The 20,636-nt window shown below is 37.0% G+C and overlaps 1 protein-coding gene across 2 annotated transcripts in view; it reads right to left on the bottom strand.

Annotated features, from left to right (window-relative positions):
* Positions 1 to 402: 402 nt before the first annotated feature.
* The window catches only part of fam20cb (FAM20C golgi associated secretory pathway kinase b), a 52,355-nt gene continuing 32,121 nt past the window's right edge, over positions 403 to 20,636 (bottom strand). Inside the window, exons 4-11 of one of the 2 annotated variants that reach the window (XR_013819161.1) lie at positions 12,552 to 12,644; positions 9,043 to 9,158; positions 7,641 to 7,821; positions 6,150 to 6,259; positions 5,959 to 6,040; positions 5,758 to 5,817; positions 2,253 to 2,729; positions 403 to 1,962 (exon numbers count right to left, since the gene is read on the bottom strand). Coding sequence is in view for 1 of the 2 variants with exons in the window: in XM_079851090.1 (XP_079707216.1) it covers positions 2,471 to 2,729; positions 5,758 to 5,817; positions 5,959 to 6,040; positions 6,150 to 6,259; positions 7,641 to 7,821; positions 9,043 to 9,158; positions 12,552 to 12,644 (901 nt within the window). In the remaining variant the exon portion in view is untranslated. Of the gene's footprint in view, positions 1,963 to 2,140; positions 2,730 to 5,757; positions 5,818 to 5,958; positions 6,041 to 6,149; positions 6,260 to 7,640; positions 7,822 to 9,042; positions 9,159 to 12,551; positions 12,645 to 20,636 lie in introns of those variants that run through there. The other variant, XM_079851090.1, reaches the window with a different exon arrangement.

Genomic DNA, 20,636 nt, shown 5'->3' with positions numbered 1-20,636 from the left:
ATAACACTTTACAATAAGGTTTCATTTGTTAACTACATTAGTTAACATGAACTAACAATGAACAATACTTATACAGCATTTATTAATCTAACGTTAATCTCAACATTTACTAATACATTTTTATGATCAATGGTTTATCTGTTAAACATTTGTTAATGCACTGTGAACTAACATGAACATGAACATTTTTATAAACTTGCATTAACAATGGTTAATAAATGCTGTAAGAACAAAGTGTTCATTGTTAATTCATGTTAGTTAATGCATTAACTAATGTTAACAAATGAGACTTATTGTAAAGCGTTACCTAATGATATGCAGTCCGTATTTAAAAGTCTATGATTATTACACTGGAATTATTATATAGGTTACATTAAAAAAGATGATCTGTATTCCATCATTTGCTTAATCTCTGTTTATTGTACCATAACCAATGGACAAACTGAAACAAAAGGTCCCATTAAAGAGACAAAATATGACAGCAACAGCAAAACATACTGTGCTCCTTTGATACTGTGAAAATACTAACTGTAGGTATGAAGAAAACAACAAATCGTATGAAATTGCAATGTAGCCATAATATAATAAACCACATTTATTCTGCTGATTACTCTCACATCTCCACAACCGAGTATTCAAGTATTTCTCTAATTGCACAGGCACTGGATTCACACGGTATTTACAGAACGTTTTCAGCAGTGTTAGTAGAAATGTGTTTTGTAGCACAACAAAGGCTGTAGAGAGCTGGACATAAACACCCACATCCTTCCCACCCTGAACTAAAAAGACAACGAATGTTACAATGTACATGCATGTCTATACATACGCTGCAGCATATCATATACAAAATGATACTAAGAAAAAAGCTCAATCAGCAAAACTAAAATGGCCTCTGTGCTACTGCCGGCGACTAAACCGAGTGGTATTCATGCACGTTAACTCTCATGTACTGTTTCTTTAAGAGCTGTGTCAATGGGGGGTAAAAAAAAAAAAAACGACTTTTAAAGGTTTTTTTTTTGTTGTTTTTTTTTTTTGCGAGGACTAAAAAGATGTGTATATCATCCATTAGATCTAAAGAACATCATTCACATAATTTCACAATTTTTGTTTAATAGCATGAAAATTCTAGTCATTAATCTGACTTTATTTAATCAGCATCCTTGTGCAATTTAAGGGCTCCATTTACAGGTCACATGTGGGTGAAAATGCAGCAGTCACTGACAATGTTGATTATTGAATGTTGAATTTTTGATATCGCCTTCAATTTCACTGAAAACAGATCTTGATGTGCAGGTAGAGTAGGCAAAGCCAGAATGATGCGAGTTGTTAAATGTTAAGGACAATGCAGTAAACCATCAACTTTTTTCAAACATATACTGCACATTGTTACTTATCTACTCGCTATAGCACAAATACTGCAACTGGTTTAATGTACCAGATCAATTTACCTCTTTGATTTCATGTAACAGAATGTATGAGTGGCATGCTTAAAGAACAATAAATATGAAACTCAATAAATAATCTCTGATCAGCTACAACATTACATGACAGATGGGACAGTTTTGGGAGAAAACTAATATTTCACTCAAAGCTTTTTGTCCGAAATAAGGTCATGAAAAATACGTTGCTATATGAATGCACAGTCCCTCTTATTCCTCCTTGTATGGAGAGAGTATAAAGTATTTTATTTGAAGACATGAAAGTCCACATATATTCAGACAGATGCACATGTCATGTACAGCGGCGAAAGAGTTGGTGAAGCTGTAGTTTGAACCTTCTTTAGCTGCAAATACTTCAGCCAAACTTTAAAAAAAAAAAAAGAAAAAAAAAGTCGATATATCTCTAAAGTTCAAATACTTTCCCAAAGGGACAGCAAATACTGGTTAAATGATGTTCTGCAAAGACATGGAAATAAAAGCGTTTTTGTTATGTATTTAGATCCGTTATAACAGTGGTTCTCAACTGGTTTCGCATCTCATATTAAGTGGCAACTCAACACAGGAACAAAGTTATTCACCATAAAAAAATAAAACCAAAAATATCCTTTTTACACTGAAAATGATTATTAGGCCTAATAAGAACTGCATAAACCCAATAGTATGCCACATTTTGAACCTGATATAGGCTGAATAGGAAAATATTTTTAGAAAGTACATAAATAATAATTATACGTCATCAGAACAAGTCTGTGACCCCATTTTAGGTGACGCTTCACCAGTTGAGAACCACTGCTTTATAACACCGGCTGTTACATGTGAAGATCATCTTATATTTTGGATCAAATAAATGCTGGACTGCTTTCTCTGTCTACAGTGTGTCCTTATTTGAACACATGGTCCATTGGTTGAGGAATGAGTCTTTGGAATTCACTGAATTCAGAAAAGTCATCTCTTGCAAGACGTTCATGGTCTATAGAGCTGTGGCGGGACTTCAAAGGACCCGCAGGGAGCATGTGATCAGTCTGTGCCCACTACCTCTGTGGGACCGTGCCCGTGTTCAAGCCCTCTGTGCCCAGGTCGTCCTCTACTACGTTACTGTAGCCCTCCTTCTCAATGCAGTCGGTAAGTACTTGAAGCACCAGGCGTAGCCGACGGTCCATGGCCTCCAGATGAGGTTTAATGAGGATGGGCGTCAGCGTGTCCGCCTGCAGACTTTCCTCCATCAGAACACTCAGTTTGAACTCCTCCTTAGCCAACAGCTGAAGCCGTAAATGAGTGGACTTCTTCATCCTGAGTCAAACAGATCAGACATAATCACTAACCAACAACTACAAATTTCAAAATTAGGACTAATCAAATATTTTTAATTTCAATGAATCGGTTCATAGAAATAATTAATATTTATAAATAACTATTTCAAAACATGATTAAATAAGTAAGGGATAATCCACGGGTAGCTGTGCATTACGCGGAAAAAATTGTTTAATGCACAGTTAGCCGTGGATTATTCCACTTACACAGTACCATGGTCATTTGACAGCATTGACAAGTTAAGCGGTTATTGATGTTTGCAGCACAATTTTTGACCGGAAGGGTAAAATAGGCTGTTATTTTCGTTAGTTACGGTTCTAGGGGTTCTTTCGTCAGTTACGGTACTAGCATTCTGCCCGCTTTAAATCAGATATAGTATAAGATAGTGTGTATATATATATATATATACACACAGTCGTGCTCAGAATTAATCATACCCCTGTTAAATATGATCAAAAATGGCTGTAAAAATAAATCTGCATCGTTTATCCTTTTGATCTTTCATTCAAAAAAAATTGGCAAAATCCTAACCTTTCATTGAAGTAAAAGAATTGAATGTGGGGGGGAAATCACATTATAAAATAAATGTTTTTCTCCAAAACACGTATTCATACCCTTTTATTAAATACCTTTTTGCAATCTCCTTATGCCAAGATAACTGCTCTGAGTCGTCTTCTATAATGCCTGATGAGTTTGGAGAACACCTGACAAGAGATCAGAGACCATTCCTCCATACAGAATCTCTCCAGATCCTTCAGATTCCCAGATCCATGTTTCTGCTTCTTCTGTTCAGTTCACTCCACTCATCAGGTCAGGGAACTGGAACGGTCATGGCAGAAGCTTCATTTTGTGCTCCCTAACACATTTTTGTGTTGATTTTGATGTTTGTTTTGGACCGTTGTCCTGATGGAAGATCCAGCCACGGCCCATTATAAGATTTCTAGCAGAAGGCGTCAGGTTTTGATTTTTTATCTGTTGATATTTGATAGAATCCACGATGCCATGTATCTGAATAAGAAGTCCAGGACCTCCAGCAGAAAAATATGCCCACAACATTAAAGATCCAATGGTATATTAAATTGTACACATGGGGTACTTTTTATCCTTGTGTGCACAAAACCCATCTAGTTTTTAGTTTCATCTGACCACAGAACCCTGTGCCGTTTGACGTTCCAGTCGTGTCTGACAACTGAATATGCTGGAGTTTGTTCTTGGATGAGCGAGGAGCATTTTTCTTGAAAACCTCCCAAACAACATGTGGGGATGTGGGGGTTGTTTGATTTTATTTTAATAGGCTTTCTGACCCCCAAGACTCAACTAATCTCTGCAATTCTCCATCTGTAATCCTTGGAGCGTCTTTGGCAACTCAAACTTTCATCCTCACTGTCCATTAAGACAATATAGACACACGTCCTCTTCCTGGCAGATTCGTAACATCTTTAGTTGATTATAACTTCTTAATTATTGCCCTGATGGTCAAAATGGGGATTTTCAATTCTTTAGCAATTTTCTTACAGCCACTTTCTATTTTGTGATGCTCAACAATCTTTTGCTGCGCATCAGAACTATATTCTTTGGTTTTACTCATTGTGATGGATGATTAAATAAATTTGGCCTTTGTGTTTCCTCATATTTAAACTCCTGTGAAACAAGAAGTCATAACTGGACAATTTCATGTTCCTAGTCACCCTGGTGTGCTAGAAAAGGTAAATATTAATGGGAATATACTTCAGAGATATTTTTCTAGGGGTATGAATAATTGTGGCCAACGTGTTTTGGAGAAAAACATTTATTTCATAATGTGATTTCCCCCCCACTTTCAATTCTTTTACTTCAATGAAAGGTTACATTTTTACCAATTTTTTGAATGAAAGATCAAAAGGATAAACGATGCAGATTTATTTTTTACAGCCATTTTTGATCATATTTACCAGGGGTATGATTAATTCTGAGCACAACTGTATATATATATATATATATATATATATATATATATATATATATATATATATATATATATATATATGTATATAATAAGATAGTATAATAATAACATGATATAAGTAGTGTGGAAAGATTACATTTATTTGAATGAATTATAGCATTTATATATATATATATATATATATATATATATATATATATATATATATATATATATATATATATATATATAATCATTATTTATAAGTAAATGCTATAATTAATGTGAATAAATTATGAATTATATATATGAAGAGAGAGAGAGATGTGTGTGTGAATTACCTGTGTCTGTGCAGTGTCTCTCTCTACTAACGGTGAAGCTGTGAGTTTAATTACTTCAAAAACAGTTGCGGAGAAATATCATGTAGCGATTAAGTGAAGCTATTTTATTTCTAAAAGTCGTGTGGCAGCGTTGAAGAGTTTCTGTGCTCCTGAATGTTTGTGTGTGTGCTCCATCTCCCATCATCTGACTCTGTGTGCGAGTGTACTGTACTGTAAAATGCACACCTTCCAGCCAATTAGAATTTAGACAGACCATGATATATAATAATATAACTTTTCCTACACTTTGTGTATTTAATCTGATTCTTTTCATTCACGTTTGTGCAAACAACATTGTGTTTTAATTTAACATTTGATATTTGTTGAGCTTTTAATGAAGTTCCAAACGCAGGTTCGGGAGAAGCCTTATCATTCAGTCCTGTCGATCATCATTACGAGCATATCTTGCTGTCCCAGCGACAAGTCTTCCAGCATCCCTCCACCTCCCCATCTCCTCTATTTCTCTCATTCTCCCATTATGTAGTACCGTTATAGGGGGTTTAGCTCAGAACTCGGAGCTTCGGAACTATTAATGGGCAGGCGAACTAGTGAACTGATAATTAATTTCTACCATACAAAGTGAAATGGCTTTTGTTAAACGCCACAATCACATTTACACGTTAAGTTTGACAGCCTTGATCTAAACAACTTTTGGAGATTCTTGCAGTGATATGACAAATACTGAATAATAAATAATACTGACCTGCAACACTGACTCAAAGGCACCAGTATGGAGAGCTCATCATGAGAATGTTTCCCAAAGCTGAAGATTAAGAGACAAATCAGACAGAAATGACATTTGTATTGTAATGCTTCAGAAAACACACACACAGCACATTAACAGTAATGAATTTAAGAAGCTTTTTTCATTGACAGTTAAAAAAATGAAAGAATAATGTCTTACCCTCTTCCATTATCAAGGTGAATAATGAAAGTTTCATTTCCAAATTTTTCAAAAGTCTCATAATGATGACGATCCATGTTTCCTTTGAAGACATATAAATATGAACATTTATTATATAAATACCTTGACTGAATTTCAGCTTTAGTTTTGTGTTCAGGCACAAATGATGCACTTCTGTGAGATCGTCTTACCCATGAGGAAATCAAAAACGGTCATGTCCATGATGTCCAGCAGGCGTGTGCCGCTGTCATAGGGTGGCGTCTGCTTCACCTCTTCACAATAATCTGGATCCACCTCCCACCTACAAACACACACACACACACCTCATTAGTGTCACGCTAACACACGCACTCTACAAAGAAAAACATGCTGAAGCTCAATGTAATGAGACACTGGAGGGCTATCATGATAATCTGAGGAGAAACTGGACGATTAGAAGTGAGTCGAGACACTGCTATTAATGAGTTTTATAATGAATATGTCCTACATTTTGGCATTTCTGTTCCAATGAAACAGTGATCTTTAAAGGGATAGTTCACCCAAAAATTACTCACCCTCAAGCCATCCTAGGTGTATATGACTATCTTCTTTCAGACAAACACAATCGGAGACATTTAAACAAAATATCCTGGTTCTTCCAAGCTTTTTATAATTGGTGTGAATGGGGGGAATTCAAAATTTGGAAGCCCAAAAAAGCGCATCCATCCATCATAAAAAATAATCTATACGGCTCCAGGGGGTTAATAAAGGCCTTCTGAAGCGAAACGATGCGTTTGTGTAAGAAAAAAATACATATTTAAAACTTTGTTAGCTATAATAACTAGCTTCCAGCAGACGACCGTACACATACTACGCACCACAAGAGTAACCCCTAACGCGATGTATGACAGGCTGTGCAACAAACTCAAGCTCTTCTTCTCTTATATCGAAATTCTCCAACATTTCTTGTTTTAGACTTCTAATTCGTGACCGGTGTTTTGTTTTGCTCTATGCTCTGCGCTTCCGCGTTCGTCATTGCATCATACGTCAGGTCAGGGGTTAGCCTTGCCGGAAGCTAGTTATTAAAGCATTTTTTTTTTTTACGTTTTAAATATGGATATTATACTTACAAAAACCTATCGCTTCTCATCAGAAGGCACCCTGGAGCCGTATGGATTACTTTTTTATGATGGATGGATGCACTTTTTAGGGCTTCAAAATCTCGTCTCCCATTCACTGCCATTATAAAGCTGGGAAGAGCCAGGAAATTTTAAAATATAACTCCGATTGTGTTCGTCTAAAATAATAATGTCATATACACCTTGGATGGCTTGAGGGTGAGTAAATCATGGGCTAATTTTCATTTTTGGGTGAACTATCCCTTTAAGGGTGCTTTCACACTAGCACTTTTGGTGCTCACTCGGGTTCGACTGACGTCAGAGTTCGGTTGGTGTGGATGATGTGAACGCTGTTTTCTCCTTCTCCTGCATCGTCGTCACCAAGAGACAGGGTTAAACAGCTGCTGCCTTGATGATGCAAACGTGCCATCGTTTGGACCCAAATAATGGAGGGGGGAGCATTCGAACTCGGGTCCGAACCAGGCAATCGGACCAAGTGTGAAAGCACCCTACCAGTAATATGCAAATATATGAACGTTTCTTGGGATGTATTTCTCTAAATGAGGTGTGCTGTGTATTCCTCACTCTGCTTTCTTGCGTTTGTGATAGGATCGTCTCCAGGGGTTTCTCCAGGTCCTGCGCTTGGCCAAGGCCAGGTCGGGCAGAAAAGCTGCTAAAGAGCCCTCGATCTGGTCAGGCTTCCCGCACAGAGCATGCTCAGTGGAGCAGTAGTACGAACATTCACCGTAGAAACAGATGTTATTGGCTGCAGGGATGATAGAGCGTGATAAAAAAAAGTTCAATACATTTATAATGATGAATTTAAAGTCAACATTAAATTCAAATGCATGTTCCTGGCATTATTAAGCCCAAATTCCAGAAATTAAATCAGTCTGACCAGACCAAAAATATATATTTAGCTCAGTATTGCTGTTTATTTACTCTGTATTTGTATATTGTTTCATATAGATGAAAATGAGTAATTATCATGCATCCTCCTTAAACATGTGTCTAGATTACTATGAATTTTATGAAAATGTCATGTGTTGTTTAAGTCTACTTTACAACTCTGGCTGTTTGGTTCCTTGCAGTTTAAGGGCAAATAAATATTGAGATCAAACTGCTTTTGTTGAATATTTGGTTTCACTTGGAAAACTATCACATTATTGTATTGGTAGTAAATAGCATTTCACATTGACTTTAAATTATGATTTTTGTTTTAAAATTCTGTGGCAAATAATTAGTTAATTAAAAACTATGTCATGACATTAACACTACAGTTTGCAGAAAGATTTTGTTTTGTAAAAGAACTTAAGGAATGAATACTTTTATTCAACAATGATGCATTTAATGACAGTAAAGACATTCATAATGTTACAAAAGATTTCTATTTCGAATGAATGCTGTTCTTTTAAACTTTGTATTCATCAAAGAATGTTGAAAAAATTTGTCACATTTACCACAAAAATATCAAGCAGAAAAACATCGTTTCAAAACATCGATAATAAGAAATGTTTCTTGAGCATCAAATCAGCAAATCAGAATGATTTGTGAAGGATCATGTGACACTGAAGACTGGAGTAATGGCTACAGCTTTGCTATTTTTAAATAGAAAACAGTTATTTTTTAATTGTAATAATAGGCCTATTTCACAATAAAGGTAGTGTACATATTTTAATTGCAGCCTATCAAGGGGATTATTTGGCGTAAATCTGAAGTTGGTGTCAAATGAGTTCTCACTTGACAATTAATTGACCAACAGCGCCATCTACTGGTTACCTACAGTAGTAGAAGTAGTAGAAAATCGCAGAATCCTCTGATTAGATAATAAAGATAAGCACAAAAGAGATCAGAGAGATCAGAAAAAGCACAGTTTGAATTGGTGATAAGAAATGATCTTGCCTCAGTTAGGGCTATTTGGGCCAAAACTATTGATTTCGATAAGTCCCCTTTAGTCATGAGAGAGTGACTGCTGGATGCTGAGTACCTGGTGAAATGAAAAAGGTTCTCCACAGTTTTTTGTCACGGGTCACATCTCTGATCTCTTTGGTCATATTCACCAGTCGCCCAGTCACCGGCGGCACTCTGCGGAAATCCAGGATCCTGATCATCAATCAAATGAGACATGAGTTAGTTTTTACATGGATACCACATACGGATTGAAGCCCAATAAAAAATGTTGCAGCCCAAAAAGTTATGTACAGATTTGCTCAAATAAATCAAAACACTCATTCAGAGAGAATTGTGGGAAGAAACTATGGGAGGTAAAATTGATAATAACTTTCACCAGTAGAGGGCGCTCAAAGTACACAACATAAAATACACTTCACAGATTGTGAATAATAAAGCACTAGCCTGTCAAGGGATGAAACATTTGTTTCCTATCAAAACCCTTTTACTTACTGTATATTTCATATTTCATCATAACACATTTTTGCAGAATTTACTGTATCTTTTGACGGAACTGACCTTGCACGAAGCTGAATTTATTGCTGAATGTAACATAAATGTGTTGGCTTTCTTCCTGGTTATTTGTGAGCGTGGTCTGCTCATCCATGTTTTAAAACATGTTCACCCTGCGTGCAAGTGTAGACTCTCTGCTGACAGGGCAACTTGGAAAAAAAACCCACCCTGAAAACAACTAATGGACGGGGCCGAAGGGATAAAAGCACTTGAAGCTACTAATTGCCCAGTCATGCTGACAGAGATGACAGAGAGAGTTTGTGTGCGGGAGCGCTTTCGCTGTCCGATGCATAACTCAGTGGGAACTGTGGGGCAAATGAAAAGTTGTCCTTTCAAACCTCTCTTCTCCCTCAATCCCGTCTTCCTCCCCAAAGCCACGCTACAATAAGCGTTTCCCATCAACTAAAATCCGATAATTAATGGTACGTTGTCAGATTTAGCCGTGGTGGGCTTGCGAGGGCAGAGAGGCCCACTGGGTGATGCCGCTTTAAAATAGAAATAACAACCTGCACTTTTGTCTAACCCAGATGAACTTTATTTAGAAAAAGCTGGTGTTTTTTTCATGTTCTTGGTTTGCGCTTTCTACCCACACACATGCCTGTGTGTTCTGACTAGATTTTACTCCCGGCCAGATGTGCAGAAGCGAGGCGGACCAGGCCGGTCTGGGCCTGCTGAATGATTATATTGTGCCCAAGACTCATGCTGGGTTCAGTCTGACTCACGCTCGCACTGCCGGAGAGGAGGATCCAGTGCCGGCTAGAGAACAGCACAGGACAAGACAACACGCCAATCATGTGAGGGACCTTCAGATTTGTATGGTTGGGCCTCCTCTCCCAAGAAACTATAAGTAGACATTACACTCCAAAAAACATCTTCTAAATGGGTATTTGTTTTCTAGCTAAAATAAGCATTCTTAAAAAATAGTTAAATAATAAAGATAAATAATATTCAAACAAAATAATACTGGTAAATATGTGAGAAGTATAATCGTGTAAGATAATAAGACTAGATATAAATATTATTACTAACACATCTTATACTATTCTTAATTTTTATTTCTTATCTTATTTGAGCAAAAATACAGTAAAACAATAATATTGAGAAATATTATTACAATTTAAAATAACTGTTTTCTTTGTTATATAATATACCAATATAATATATTTTAAAATGTATTATTTATTTTGATTAAAATGTATTCCTCTGATGGAAAAGCTTAACTTTCATACATATATATATGTGACCCTGGATCACAAAACCAGTAACAAGTCACACGGGTGTATTTGTGGCAATAGCCAACAATACATTGTATGGGTCAAAATTATCCATTTTTCTCTTATGCCAAAAATCATTAGGATATTAAGTAAAGATCATGTTCCATGAAGATATTTTTGTAAATTTCCTACCGTAAATATATAAAACATTTATTTTTGTGAGTGGATGCAGCAAAATCGCGAACATAAATGGACAACTTTAAAGGTGATTTTCTCAATGGTTCGATTTTTTTGCACCCTCAGAATCCAGATTTTCAAATAGTTGTATCTCAGCCAAATATTATCCTATCCTAACAAACCATACATCAATGGAAAGCTTATTTATTTTCAGCTTTTAGATGATGTATAGATCTCAATTTCAAAAAACTGACCCATGTGACTGGTTTTGTGGTCCAGGGTCATATACTATATTAGTGCTGTATATACACACAGACACTATAATATAATATATATGCACATATTTTATATAAACAAAAATTTTAATCGATTAATCGATTTAACAGCACTAATAAATATAGCATTCAGCATTCATTAGAAAGTTCAAAAGTAACATTATAAATCTATTTACTGTCACTTTTGATCAAATTCAGAATCAGACTGTGTGTTTTATTCTGCAGGTGTGCATTTGGTCTGGTTTCCAGAAGCTCTAGATACTTACTTACATACAAATATACACAAGAGAATAGAGAGAAAGAATTAAATAAGCAGAATTAAATCAAAACTTAAAGTAATATACATTAAAAAAAAGTATGTACATCTATATGGAGTTGATGGAATGTACTTAAAAGATCACAATAAGTATTTTATATACTTAATATACTGTATAAAATAATGTATTTACATGCACTCCTGGTTTGCATAAACATCATAAGGATATTGTTCTAAAAAAACAGCTAGACAGTAGTGGGAGTGCATCCTTGCTGAATCCTTGCTTAAAGTATTTATTTCTTTTAAAATAATTCATACTGACCCCAAACTTTTGAACTGTATATTATATTATATTATATTATATTATATTATATTATATTTATATATTTTATACTTTTTTTCTCAAATGTTTTTTGTCCATTGGGTCTCCTCTTCGACAGGGCCGGGACAATGTTTCCGGATGTTCACACCCATCACAATGATGAGGAGAACACGAGATGAGAATGGAAATGAACTATAATGGGAATAAATCTCAGTCTCAGATCACAATCGAGGAAAATCTGACTCATATAGCAAACAACCAATAAACTCGGCTGCAATGAGCTGACAATGACAGATGTACATGGGTTATTGCGGCTGACACAAATTAAAGCCTCTCAATCACTAACTGACATTCATCAGAAGGGTAATCACCTATAAGCAGACATTGTTGGATGGAGCTCGATCGGTGATCAGATACTGACGGATGTGTTTGCGTTCATTCAGAGTGAGTCATTATATTCTCTCTGCGTTTAGTGTTTATAAGTGTTAAACTGCAGGTTTCAGACTGCTTACTGCCCCGAGATATGCTCACACACTGTACTTTCACACACACATACAAACACAAGTTCAAACGTGCTGAAAACATGCTGGACACCACAAGCGTTACACATTCACACGCACACAAAACATTCTTGTGCAAATAAACGCGGCCCCACAGGTTCATATACACAAGCAGGCAACATACTTATAAGTAGCATGTGGTGCATGTATCCATACACATATATTCAGAGGAAGACAAACATCTCACACACTCTATTCATGCCAGAGGCTGACATTTATGGCGCTTTACCTGTCTAGATGATATGCTGCGATCTCGGCATTGTGCCTCTCGAAATCTGAGAAGTAGAAGAAGTCTGGGGGTGTCTCCTGCTCCCGTGTCTGCCTGCAAGGCAAAGGTTAATCTGCTGTGAGCCCCTTTCATCAACAAAGCCATAATCACAGCCCTAGCCCTTGAAACTAAAGCCACCCTGTCAAGAAAACTTTAAGAGACGCCCCTCCATTATTTCTGGATTGATGTCTGGAAGGAAAAGTCTTTTCTTAACATATTTTTGAAAAAATACCTTATTTTATTTATTCCTAAAATAATTGACAGAGACAATAACTTCAATTTTCATGCTAATACCTTAAAGCTTGTATATTAAAGATCACAAAATTGCTTCAAGAACAGTTTTCCTTCCTGTTTTGATTTAGGTTATGTTTACACAATAACAATATGCTTAAAACGGAGAAGTTTTTCCTTTGAGTTTTCCGCGTACAGACGACACCATTGTCAAAACGGTTCCCATTCACTCGAATCCACGAAAACGACTAAAACGCTGTATTCTGCTGCCAGGGTGTTAGATGGCGATGAAACACTATAGACTGAACGCGTAATACGCATGTGCATGACGTCATCGCCTTCAGAGATTCGTGTTTTAGTTTGTTTACACGGAGACCGTTTTCAAAAACTTGCGTTTTCAGGCACCCAAAACGTCGTTGTCGTGTAAATGAACGGCCAAAACGCATACAAAGTTTTACGGTTTTAGTTGAAAACGGTGTCGTGTAAACATCCCCTTATTTCCTCTGGAAAGAGTATGTTTGGATGGGACATTTCAAATGGTAATCAAAGGGCCATGATCTGCTAGCTATAGTTGCTATTGTTAGAATTTGCAGGACGTTTTAGGGGGAGGGACATTTTGGTCTAAGAGAGGATTTCATTGGACAGAAATCTGTGTAGTGCAGGATGAGTCATCAATCATTTCCCAGTCAGTTTTCCCATTAATGTTATATTTCTAAAGGCTAATTTTGTTATCATACTGATGGCTCTTAAGCTAACTGGCATGGACTTAAAGCCACAGAACTTCCATTTTGATTTCATTGAAACATCCAAAATTATGATATTGTACATGAGCAGTTAATAACAGGCCAAACAATACGAAAACAATATCATTGAATCAATACTTGTAGGTCATTGGAGGACATATCAAGTTCCAGGCAAACATTTCTCCACAGACAAGAGCCAGAGAAACTATTTTTAACCCGGGCCGACTTCATACGGTCCCGCTGAAATGTTTTCAGCAGCCTCCATTTCAAACATACTTGAGATTTCTCTCTTTGCTCTTCCCTTCTCTCTCTCTCTCTCTCTCTGAATGCTGTCCGAATGTCAGAACAATTAAATCCAGCTGGGTTTCTCGCCTTTCGTAACAGCCTTAATCATGTAAGGACGGTTCAAAACAATGACTTCTCTGGGAGCTGAATCTTGTCACATCCCAACATCTTTGTGGCAAACCGAAGGCAAGGTAGCTGGCGGGAGGAGTGCCAGCTCTGTAATGGAAACAGATCCTTATCTTGGCGAAATCAGGCATTCAGTATCGTCCTCAGCTGGCGGCAGTCGTTCAAGGCGCAGCTGTGAGACTGACACGCTCACCGATCGTTAAATAACACAGCATGGGACCTGCCAAACGAGAGTCTCCAACTTCACATTCTTCTGCAGTTCGCTCCTCAGAGCCCCGGATAATATCGCTCCACTCGCCAACTGTGAACCTCTTTTCAGGCATGAAGAGAATTAAAATGGATTTGTGTTTCTGCCGGAAGAAACAGGCCTACTTCTGCAACAAACCCAGAAGTGTCCTGGTGATGAACCCATTGGACGCTTGCCCTCAGACGCTCAGATGTTTAATTGGCAGAGAAGTGTGTATGTGTGTTTTTTTGTGTGTGGAAAGTAAACACCCCTAAAGGACTTTTCACTCACACGATATTTTTTTCTTCATTTGTCCACTAGCAACGTCTGACAGTCTATTTACGATTAAAAACATATTCAATATTTATTTATACACATGAAATTGTGGAACAAAATTACAGCTTGACTAGAAATGATGCTCATAGGAGATATTTATTCACACACAAGCTCTTCGCCAACACCATTGTCTATTTGAAATACTGGGTCATTTAAAAAAAATGTAATTTTAAGATTTAAAAAAATAGACTACTGTACAAAAGTTCGATTTTTTCAAAGAAATTCAGCACAATGCATTAAACTGATTAAAAGTGAAAGACAATTATAATGTTGCAAAAGATTTCTACTTCAATTAAAAGCTGTTCTTTTGAACTTAATATTCAGCAAATAATCCTAAAAATACTGTATCATGGTTTCAGCACAACTGTTTTCAGAATTGATAATAATATTAAGAAATATTAAGAAATGTTTCTCAAGCACCAAATCAGCATATTAGTATGATTTCTGAAGGATCATGTGACACTAAAGACAGAAATGATTTGCATCACAGAAATAAATTACATTTTAAAATATCAAAATAGAAAATACATTTTAAATTATTATATTACACAATATTATTGTTTTTTTTTATACAATATTATCTCTATACATTTATACAACATTTGTAAAGAACCAAAAAAAAAAAAAAAAAAAAAAAAAACACCTTCCAAAACACAAAGCTGTTTTAACCCTTATGTGCTGTTGGGGATGTTTTCATCCACTATGGGGTATTTTTGAGTCTAAATTTGGCCATAACTTTTTCTGTGTTTCAGCAAATGGAATGATTTTTGGTGACAAATCTTATTTTGACACATATTTTGGGAAAATGCTTTGAAATTTTTCAAAAACTCAACAGTACACTGTGGGCAAATTTACTACCCTTTCGTTATGTTTGTGGCTGAAAACAGCCACTACTTTAAACTGCTGTAAAAATTTATCAGATAAATATTTTTTTCAAATTTTTTTGCATAAATCTATTAATCAACCTCAGTCCTGCTCAAAAATACTAAATGTTTAAAAAAAATTCAGGATTTTAACTCTTTAATTGCCAAATTTGTAAATGATGTCACTGATTTGGGAAAAAAACACACACAAAATGACTCATTTTCAATATAAAATGTGATTGTGGACTGGATTTTTTTTTACCTTTTATCACAGTCTTGGACATGTCAAAGATTAGAAACAACATTGGTTTTGATGCATTGTTAGTTTTTGTGCAGCATCAGATTTTTAACTTTTTCTCCCTCATTTACTGTTCGTGGCTGTTTTTGCCCCATTGACTTCCATTATAACCACATTTTTTGATTGCAAAGCCATGACACCATATAATCATGCATTTTTGATTGTTGGTGGTTTTCCCTGTTGGGAAGAGGTAAAATTTGTCATTTTTACTGTTGATAACCGGGTGGCACCATTAACCCTTTAGATAGGCCTGTGCCAAAAAAAGCTTAGTTTCTGGCTTTTACATGGAGTTATATGGAGTATAACAGCATAATAATGTGTGTGTGTGTGTGTGTGTGTGTGTGTGTGTGTGTGTGTGTGTGTGTGTGTGTGTGTGTGTGTGTGTGTGTGTGTGTGTGTGTGTGTGTGAACTCACCTTGATGCGTCTGAGAAAATCAAAATATGCACCTCAGCTCTCAGAACTGCATGGAGTAAACAAAAACAAAGTAAGTGTATTTATGCACCTGCTGCCTTTTGATGGTGAGAAATGCAGACTAAACAAAAACAAAGCAAGTGGATTTAAACGCGTGCATGCAAGCCTGCTGGTCATTTGATGGTGAGAAGAGCAGCAAGCAACATGAGAAAGGGCTTGACTTGTAGTGAAGTTTTAGAGATGATTATGCAGCCTGACCCCTCCAGCGAGCTGCAGGATGTTTCGTCTTCTCCCTCTGACACCACAGACTCAGGAGAGTCAGATCCTGATTTGGATGTGGCACCCTCATCATCCACTCTAGCTTCCACTGAAGGCGAGGAGGATTCGGAGGATCCTGGATCTGGGTGGATTGGGAGAAACGGCGAAGTGTGGTTTTCCACCAACGCGGAGACAACTCCCTTTCTTCAGCCTGCCAGAGGCGTGACTCCAGGGCCGACGCGCTATGCCTTCGCAAGGGTCCAGAACATGGATTCCGTGTTCAATCTGTTTTTTACGGAGGAGATGATTGACCTCATTGTCAGCATGACTTGCGTCAACACATACATGTTTGTACAGTCATACAAACATGTATGACTATGCCTTGTGATGGCATAGCGCGTCGGCCCTGGAGTCACGCCACTGGCAGGCTGAAGAAAGAGAGTTGTCTCCGCGTTAGTGGAAAACAACACTTCGCCGTTTCTCCCAATCTACCCAGATCCAGGATCCTCCGAATCCTCCTCGCCTTCAGTGGAAGCTAGAGTGGATGATGAGGGTGCCACATCCAAATCAGGATCTGACTCTCCTGAGTCTGTGGTGTCAGAGGGAGAAGACGAAACATCCTGCAGCTCGCTGGAGGGGTCAGGCTGCATAATCATCTCTAAAACTTCACTACAAGTCAAGCCCTTTCTCATGTTGCTTGCTGCTCTTCTCACCATCAAATGACCAGCAGGCTTGCATGCACGCGTTTAAATCCACTTGCTTTGTTTTTGTTTAGTCTGCATTTCTCACCATCAAAAGGCAGCAGGTGCATAAATACACTTACTTTGTTTTTGTTTACTCCATGCAGTTCTGAGAGCTGAGGTGCATATTTTGATTTTCTCAGACGCATCAAGGTGAGTTCACACACACACACACACACACACACACACACACACACACACACACACACACACACACACACACACACACACACACACACACACACACACACACAATCACACACTTTATTATGCTGTTATACTCCATATAACTCCATGTAAAAGCCAGAAACTAAGCTTTTTTTGGCACAGGCCTATCTAAAGGGTTAATGGTGCCACCCGGTTATCAACAGTAAAAATGACAAATTTTACCTCTTCCCAACAGGGAAAACCACCAACAATCAAAAATGCATGATTATATGGTGTCATGGCTTTGCAATCAAAAAATGTGGTTATAATGGAAGTCAATGGGGCAAAAACAGCCACGAACAGTAAATGAGGGAGAAAAAGTTAAAATCTGATGCTGCACAAAAACTAACAATGCATCAAAACCAATGTTGTTTCTAATCTTTGACATGTCCAAGACTGTGATAAAAGGTAAAAAAAAATCCAGTCCACAATCACATTTTATATTGAAAATGAGTAATTTTGTGTTTTTTTCCCCCCCAAATCAGTGACATCATTTACGAATTTGGCAATTAAAGAGTTAAAATCCTGAATTTTTTTTAAACATTTAATATTTTTGAGCAGGACTGAGGTTGATTAATAGATTAATGCAAAAAAATTTGAAAAAAATATTTATCTGATACATTTTTACAGCAGTTTAAAGTAGTGGCTGTTTTCAGCCACAAACATAACGAAAGGATGTAAATTCTAACAATGCACAAGGGTTAATAAAAATCATAATTGGACATAAAAGTCTCTGAAGGAAACACCTGTTCACTTGTGTGACAGTGTACCACAATTCCACTTGCTTTAGCTCATAATTTCAGTACTCTGGGAACCGCATCAGGCTTGTTTTCACAGCTATTATGATAGCTCACTGTCTAATGCACTGTAAAGTAATATTAAGTCTCTAAGCACTTATTGAGCACCACTGTGCCCAAGGACTTGACCCAGCCGAGGCCTCCGCTGCGGTGACAGCACTTAGCATCTGCACACATCTGCCTCTATTCTGTATATGCTATTCATCAAATAGGATTCCATCAAGGTAAAATTAGTGATTAACATCAACTCCATAACACAAATGGTCCCAACAGGAAAAAAATAAATAATAATAATAATACACAGGCTTTTTAAAAGCTCATAGACCGCAGCTGATGGCAAAACCCTCTGAGGAGTGTTCTGTGGGTGGAGAACTCGAAACTCCCTCCACTCACGCTGGCACTCCAGACAACCTTGTTAAGCTGGAGCTTGAGAGCTCTCATTTATTCCCGTAAAACCCCAGAGAGACATGAGGAAAACAACATTCGACTGGCTGCTGGACCAGAAAATTATAACAAAAGAAACCAGACACAGGCCAGCCTGTCAAAGGGTCAAAACAATCCCTCTGAAGAATTCTGTAAAGCTTAGTTTCCTACATTCGACATTAACTACACCTCGGAGAGAGGAAAAAAATCCCTCTTTAAAGACGATTTAAAGACAACAACATAAAAATATAGAACATAGCATTTAGAGTAACAACAGTTTCTAATGGATTTCATTAAATTAACAAATTGACACGTTTATGAGGCACTGAATATAAAAACGAAAGGAAAAACAGGTGCAATCTGTGTGCGTGGGGGGGTTGTTGGGATATAGATTGAAAGCTCAAGGTGAATTTTTTCCTCTACTTTCTTCAAATGCAGGATCGGTGGATGTGGTTCACCATAAAAGACGCCATGGGAATGGTGGCCACTCTTAAAGTACACTGAAATGAGCCTCAAGATGGGCCGCCCTCTGGGATCTTAAAACCAACTCAGCTGAGAGCAGAATGCCTCTAGTGATCAAAATACGCTGAGAGAGCGCTCTCCATGACCCTGCACTTCAAGGTAAACACTCTGTTTACTCCTGCCAAGCCAATAGATTATTGATTCATGCAAACAGGCTCACAAAAACACTAGTATAAACGCTAGTTGTCGACTTATATAATGGCAATATAAACAGCAATATTGGAATAACCCAGACAGCAACATAGTGTGGATGTGGATTCAATGTGGATTCAACGCGTACCAGATGTGGGCCGGATTTGGGCCGACACTATGTTGCTGTCTGGGTTATACTATTATATTTTTATGTTATGGCCAATAACCATAAATGGCTGATATTGACATTTAATACTATTTTGTGTAAATAAATTGCAAATAAAACAGTAAAAAGAAATGAATGCTACAAGTGAACTTAGGCATCACAACATTATAATGTATAATATTAACAATGGATATTAATTTTGAACATTTAATTAGCTCGCAATTACATATCCAGTGTCTGCCTATATTTAAGATTTTAAAAAACTCAAACACTGGCTATTAGCGATACTGTACGTATATATTGTGCATCTCTAATTATTATTATTCATTAAACTAATTAGTAGTTCATTAACTTAACTGTTGGCTGTTTGAGGATGCCAAGCAAGCAACTATATTGAAATATAGAACATGAAATTTAGAGTAATATAGAATTTATAGTCATTGTACAACAGTTTCTAATGGATTTCATTCAATTAACATCCCAGGTTTTGGAGCTGACACTAAACAGATGCTAGGAACTTTTGTTAATTAGTCCAAACCCGGCATGAAATAGCCAAATATCAGCCGATCAATCTGAGATATAGGCCTATATCGGTCTCTCACTGTACACATGTGGTTTCAAGGCCATGGCTACATGTAAAAGCTGGCATTGCAAACAATAAAACAGTAGCAGATTAGAAAATTCCTGATGGACAAAGTGCAAAAGGTACAGACAACCACCAAAAAAATAAATAATAAAACCCTGATCTATTAAGAAAACACACAGGAGCAAACAAATGAATCAAACAGGACACGGTATCTAGGACACTATATTCTGCCAAATCCCTTAGTTGGCTTTACACTGGACAAATACGAAAAAAAGCTCACACAATAGCCATGAAAGCAAATTCATCTCACAAAGCCTGATGGCTGCAGCACTTGTAAAAGCTTATCCCAGCATTCTTAGGAGGTGTGTTGGTCAGACTGCGATTGCGAATGAAGAAAAAACAATGTTCAAGCAGACACTTCTGGAGCCTTAAAGGGACAGTTCACCCAAAAATTAAAAAATGATTAGTCATTATTTACTGATCCTCGCATCTTTTCAAACCCACAAAATGAGTTATCAAGTAGTATTGGCCAAGCTGCTCTTTTTCATACAATACCAGCCACTGTCCCCATTCACTTTCATTATATACAAAGGAACAGCTTGGACATTCTTCAAAGTATATACATTTTTTGTTCCACAGAAGAAAAAAGTCTGACAGGTTTGGAGCGACATGAGGGTGAGTAAATGATGACAGAA

This window comes from Squalius cephalus, assembly GCF_949319135.1.
Source record: "Squalius cephalus genome assembly, chromosome: 19".
NCBI classification, from domain to species: Eukaryota; Metazoa; Chordata; class Actinopteri; order Cypriniformes; family Leuciscidae; genus Squalius; species Squalius cephalus.
This window is presented reverse-complemented; position numbering and strand designations above follow the sequence as displayed.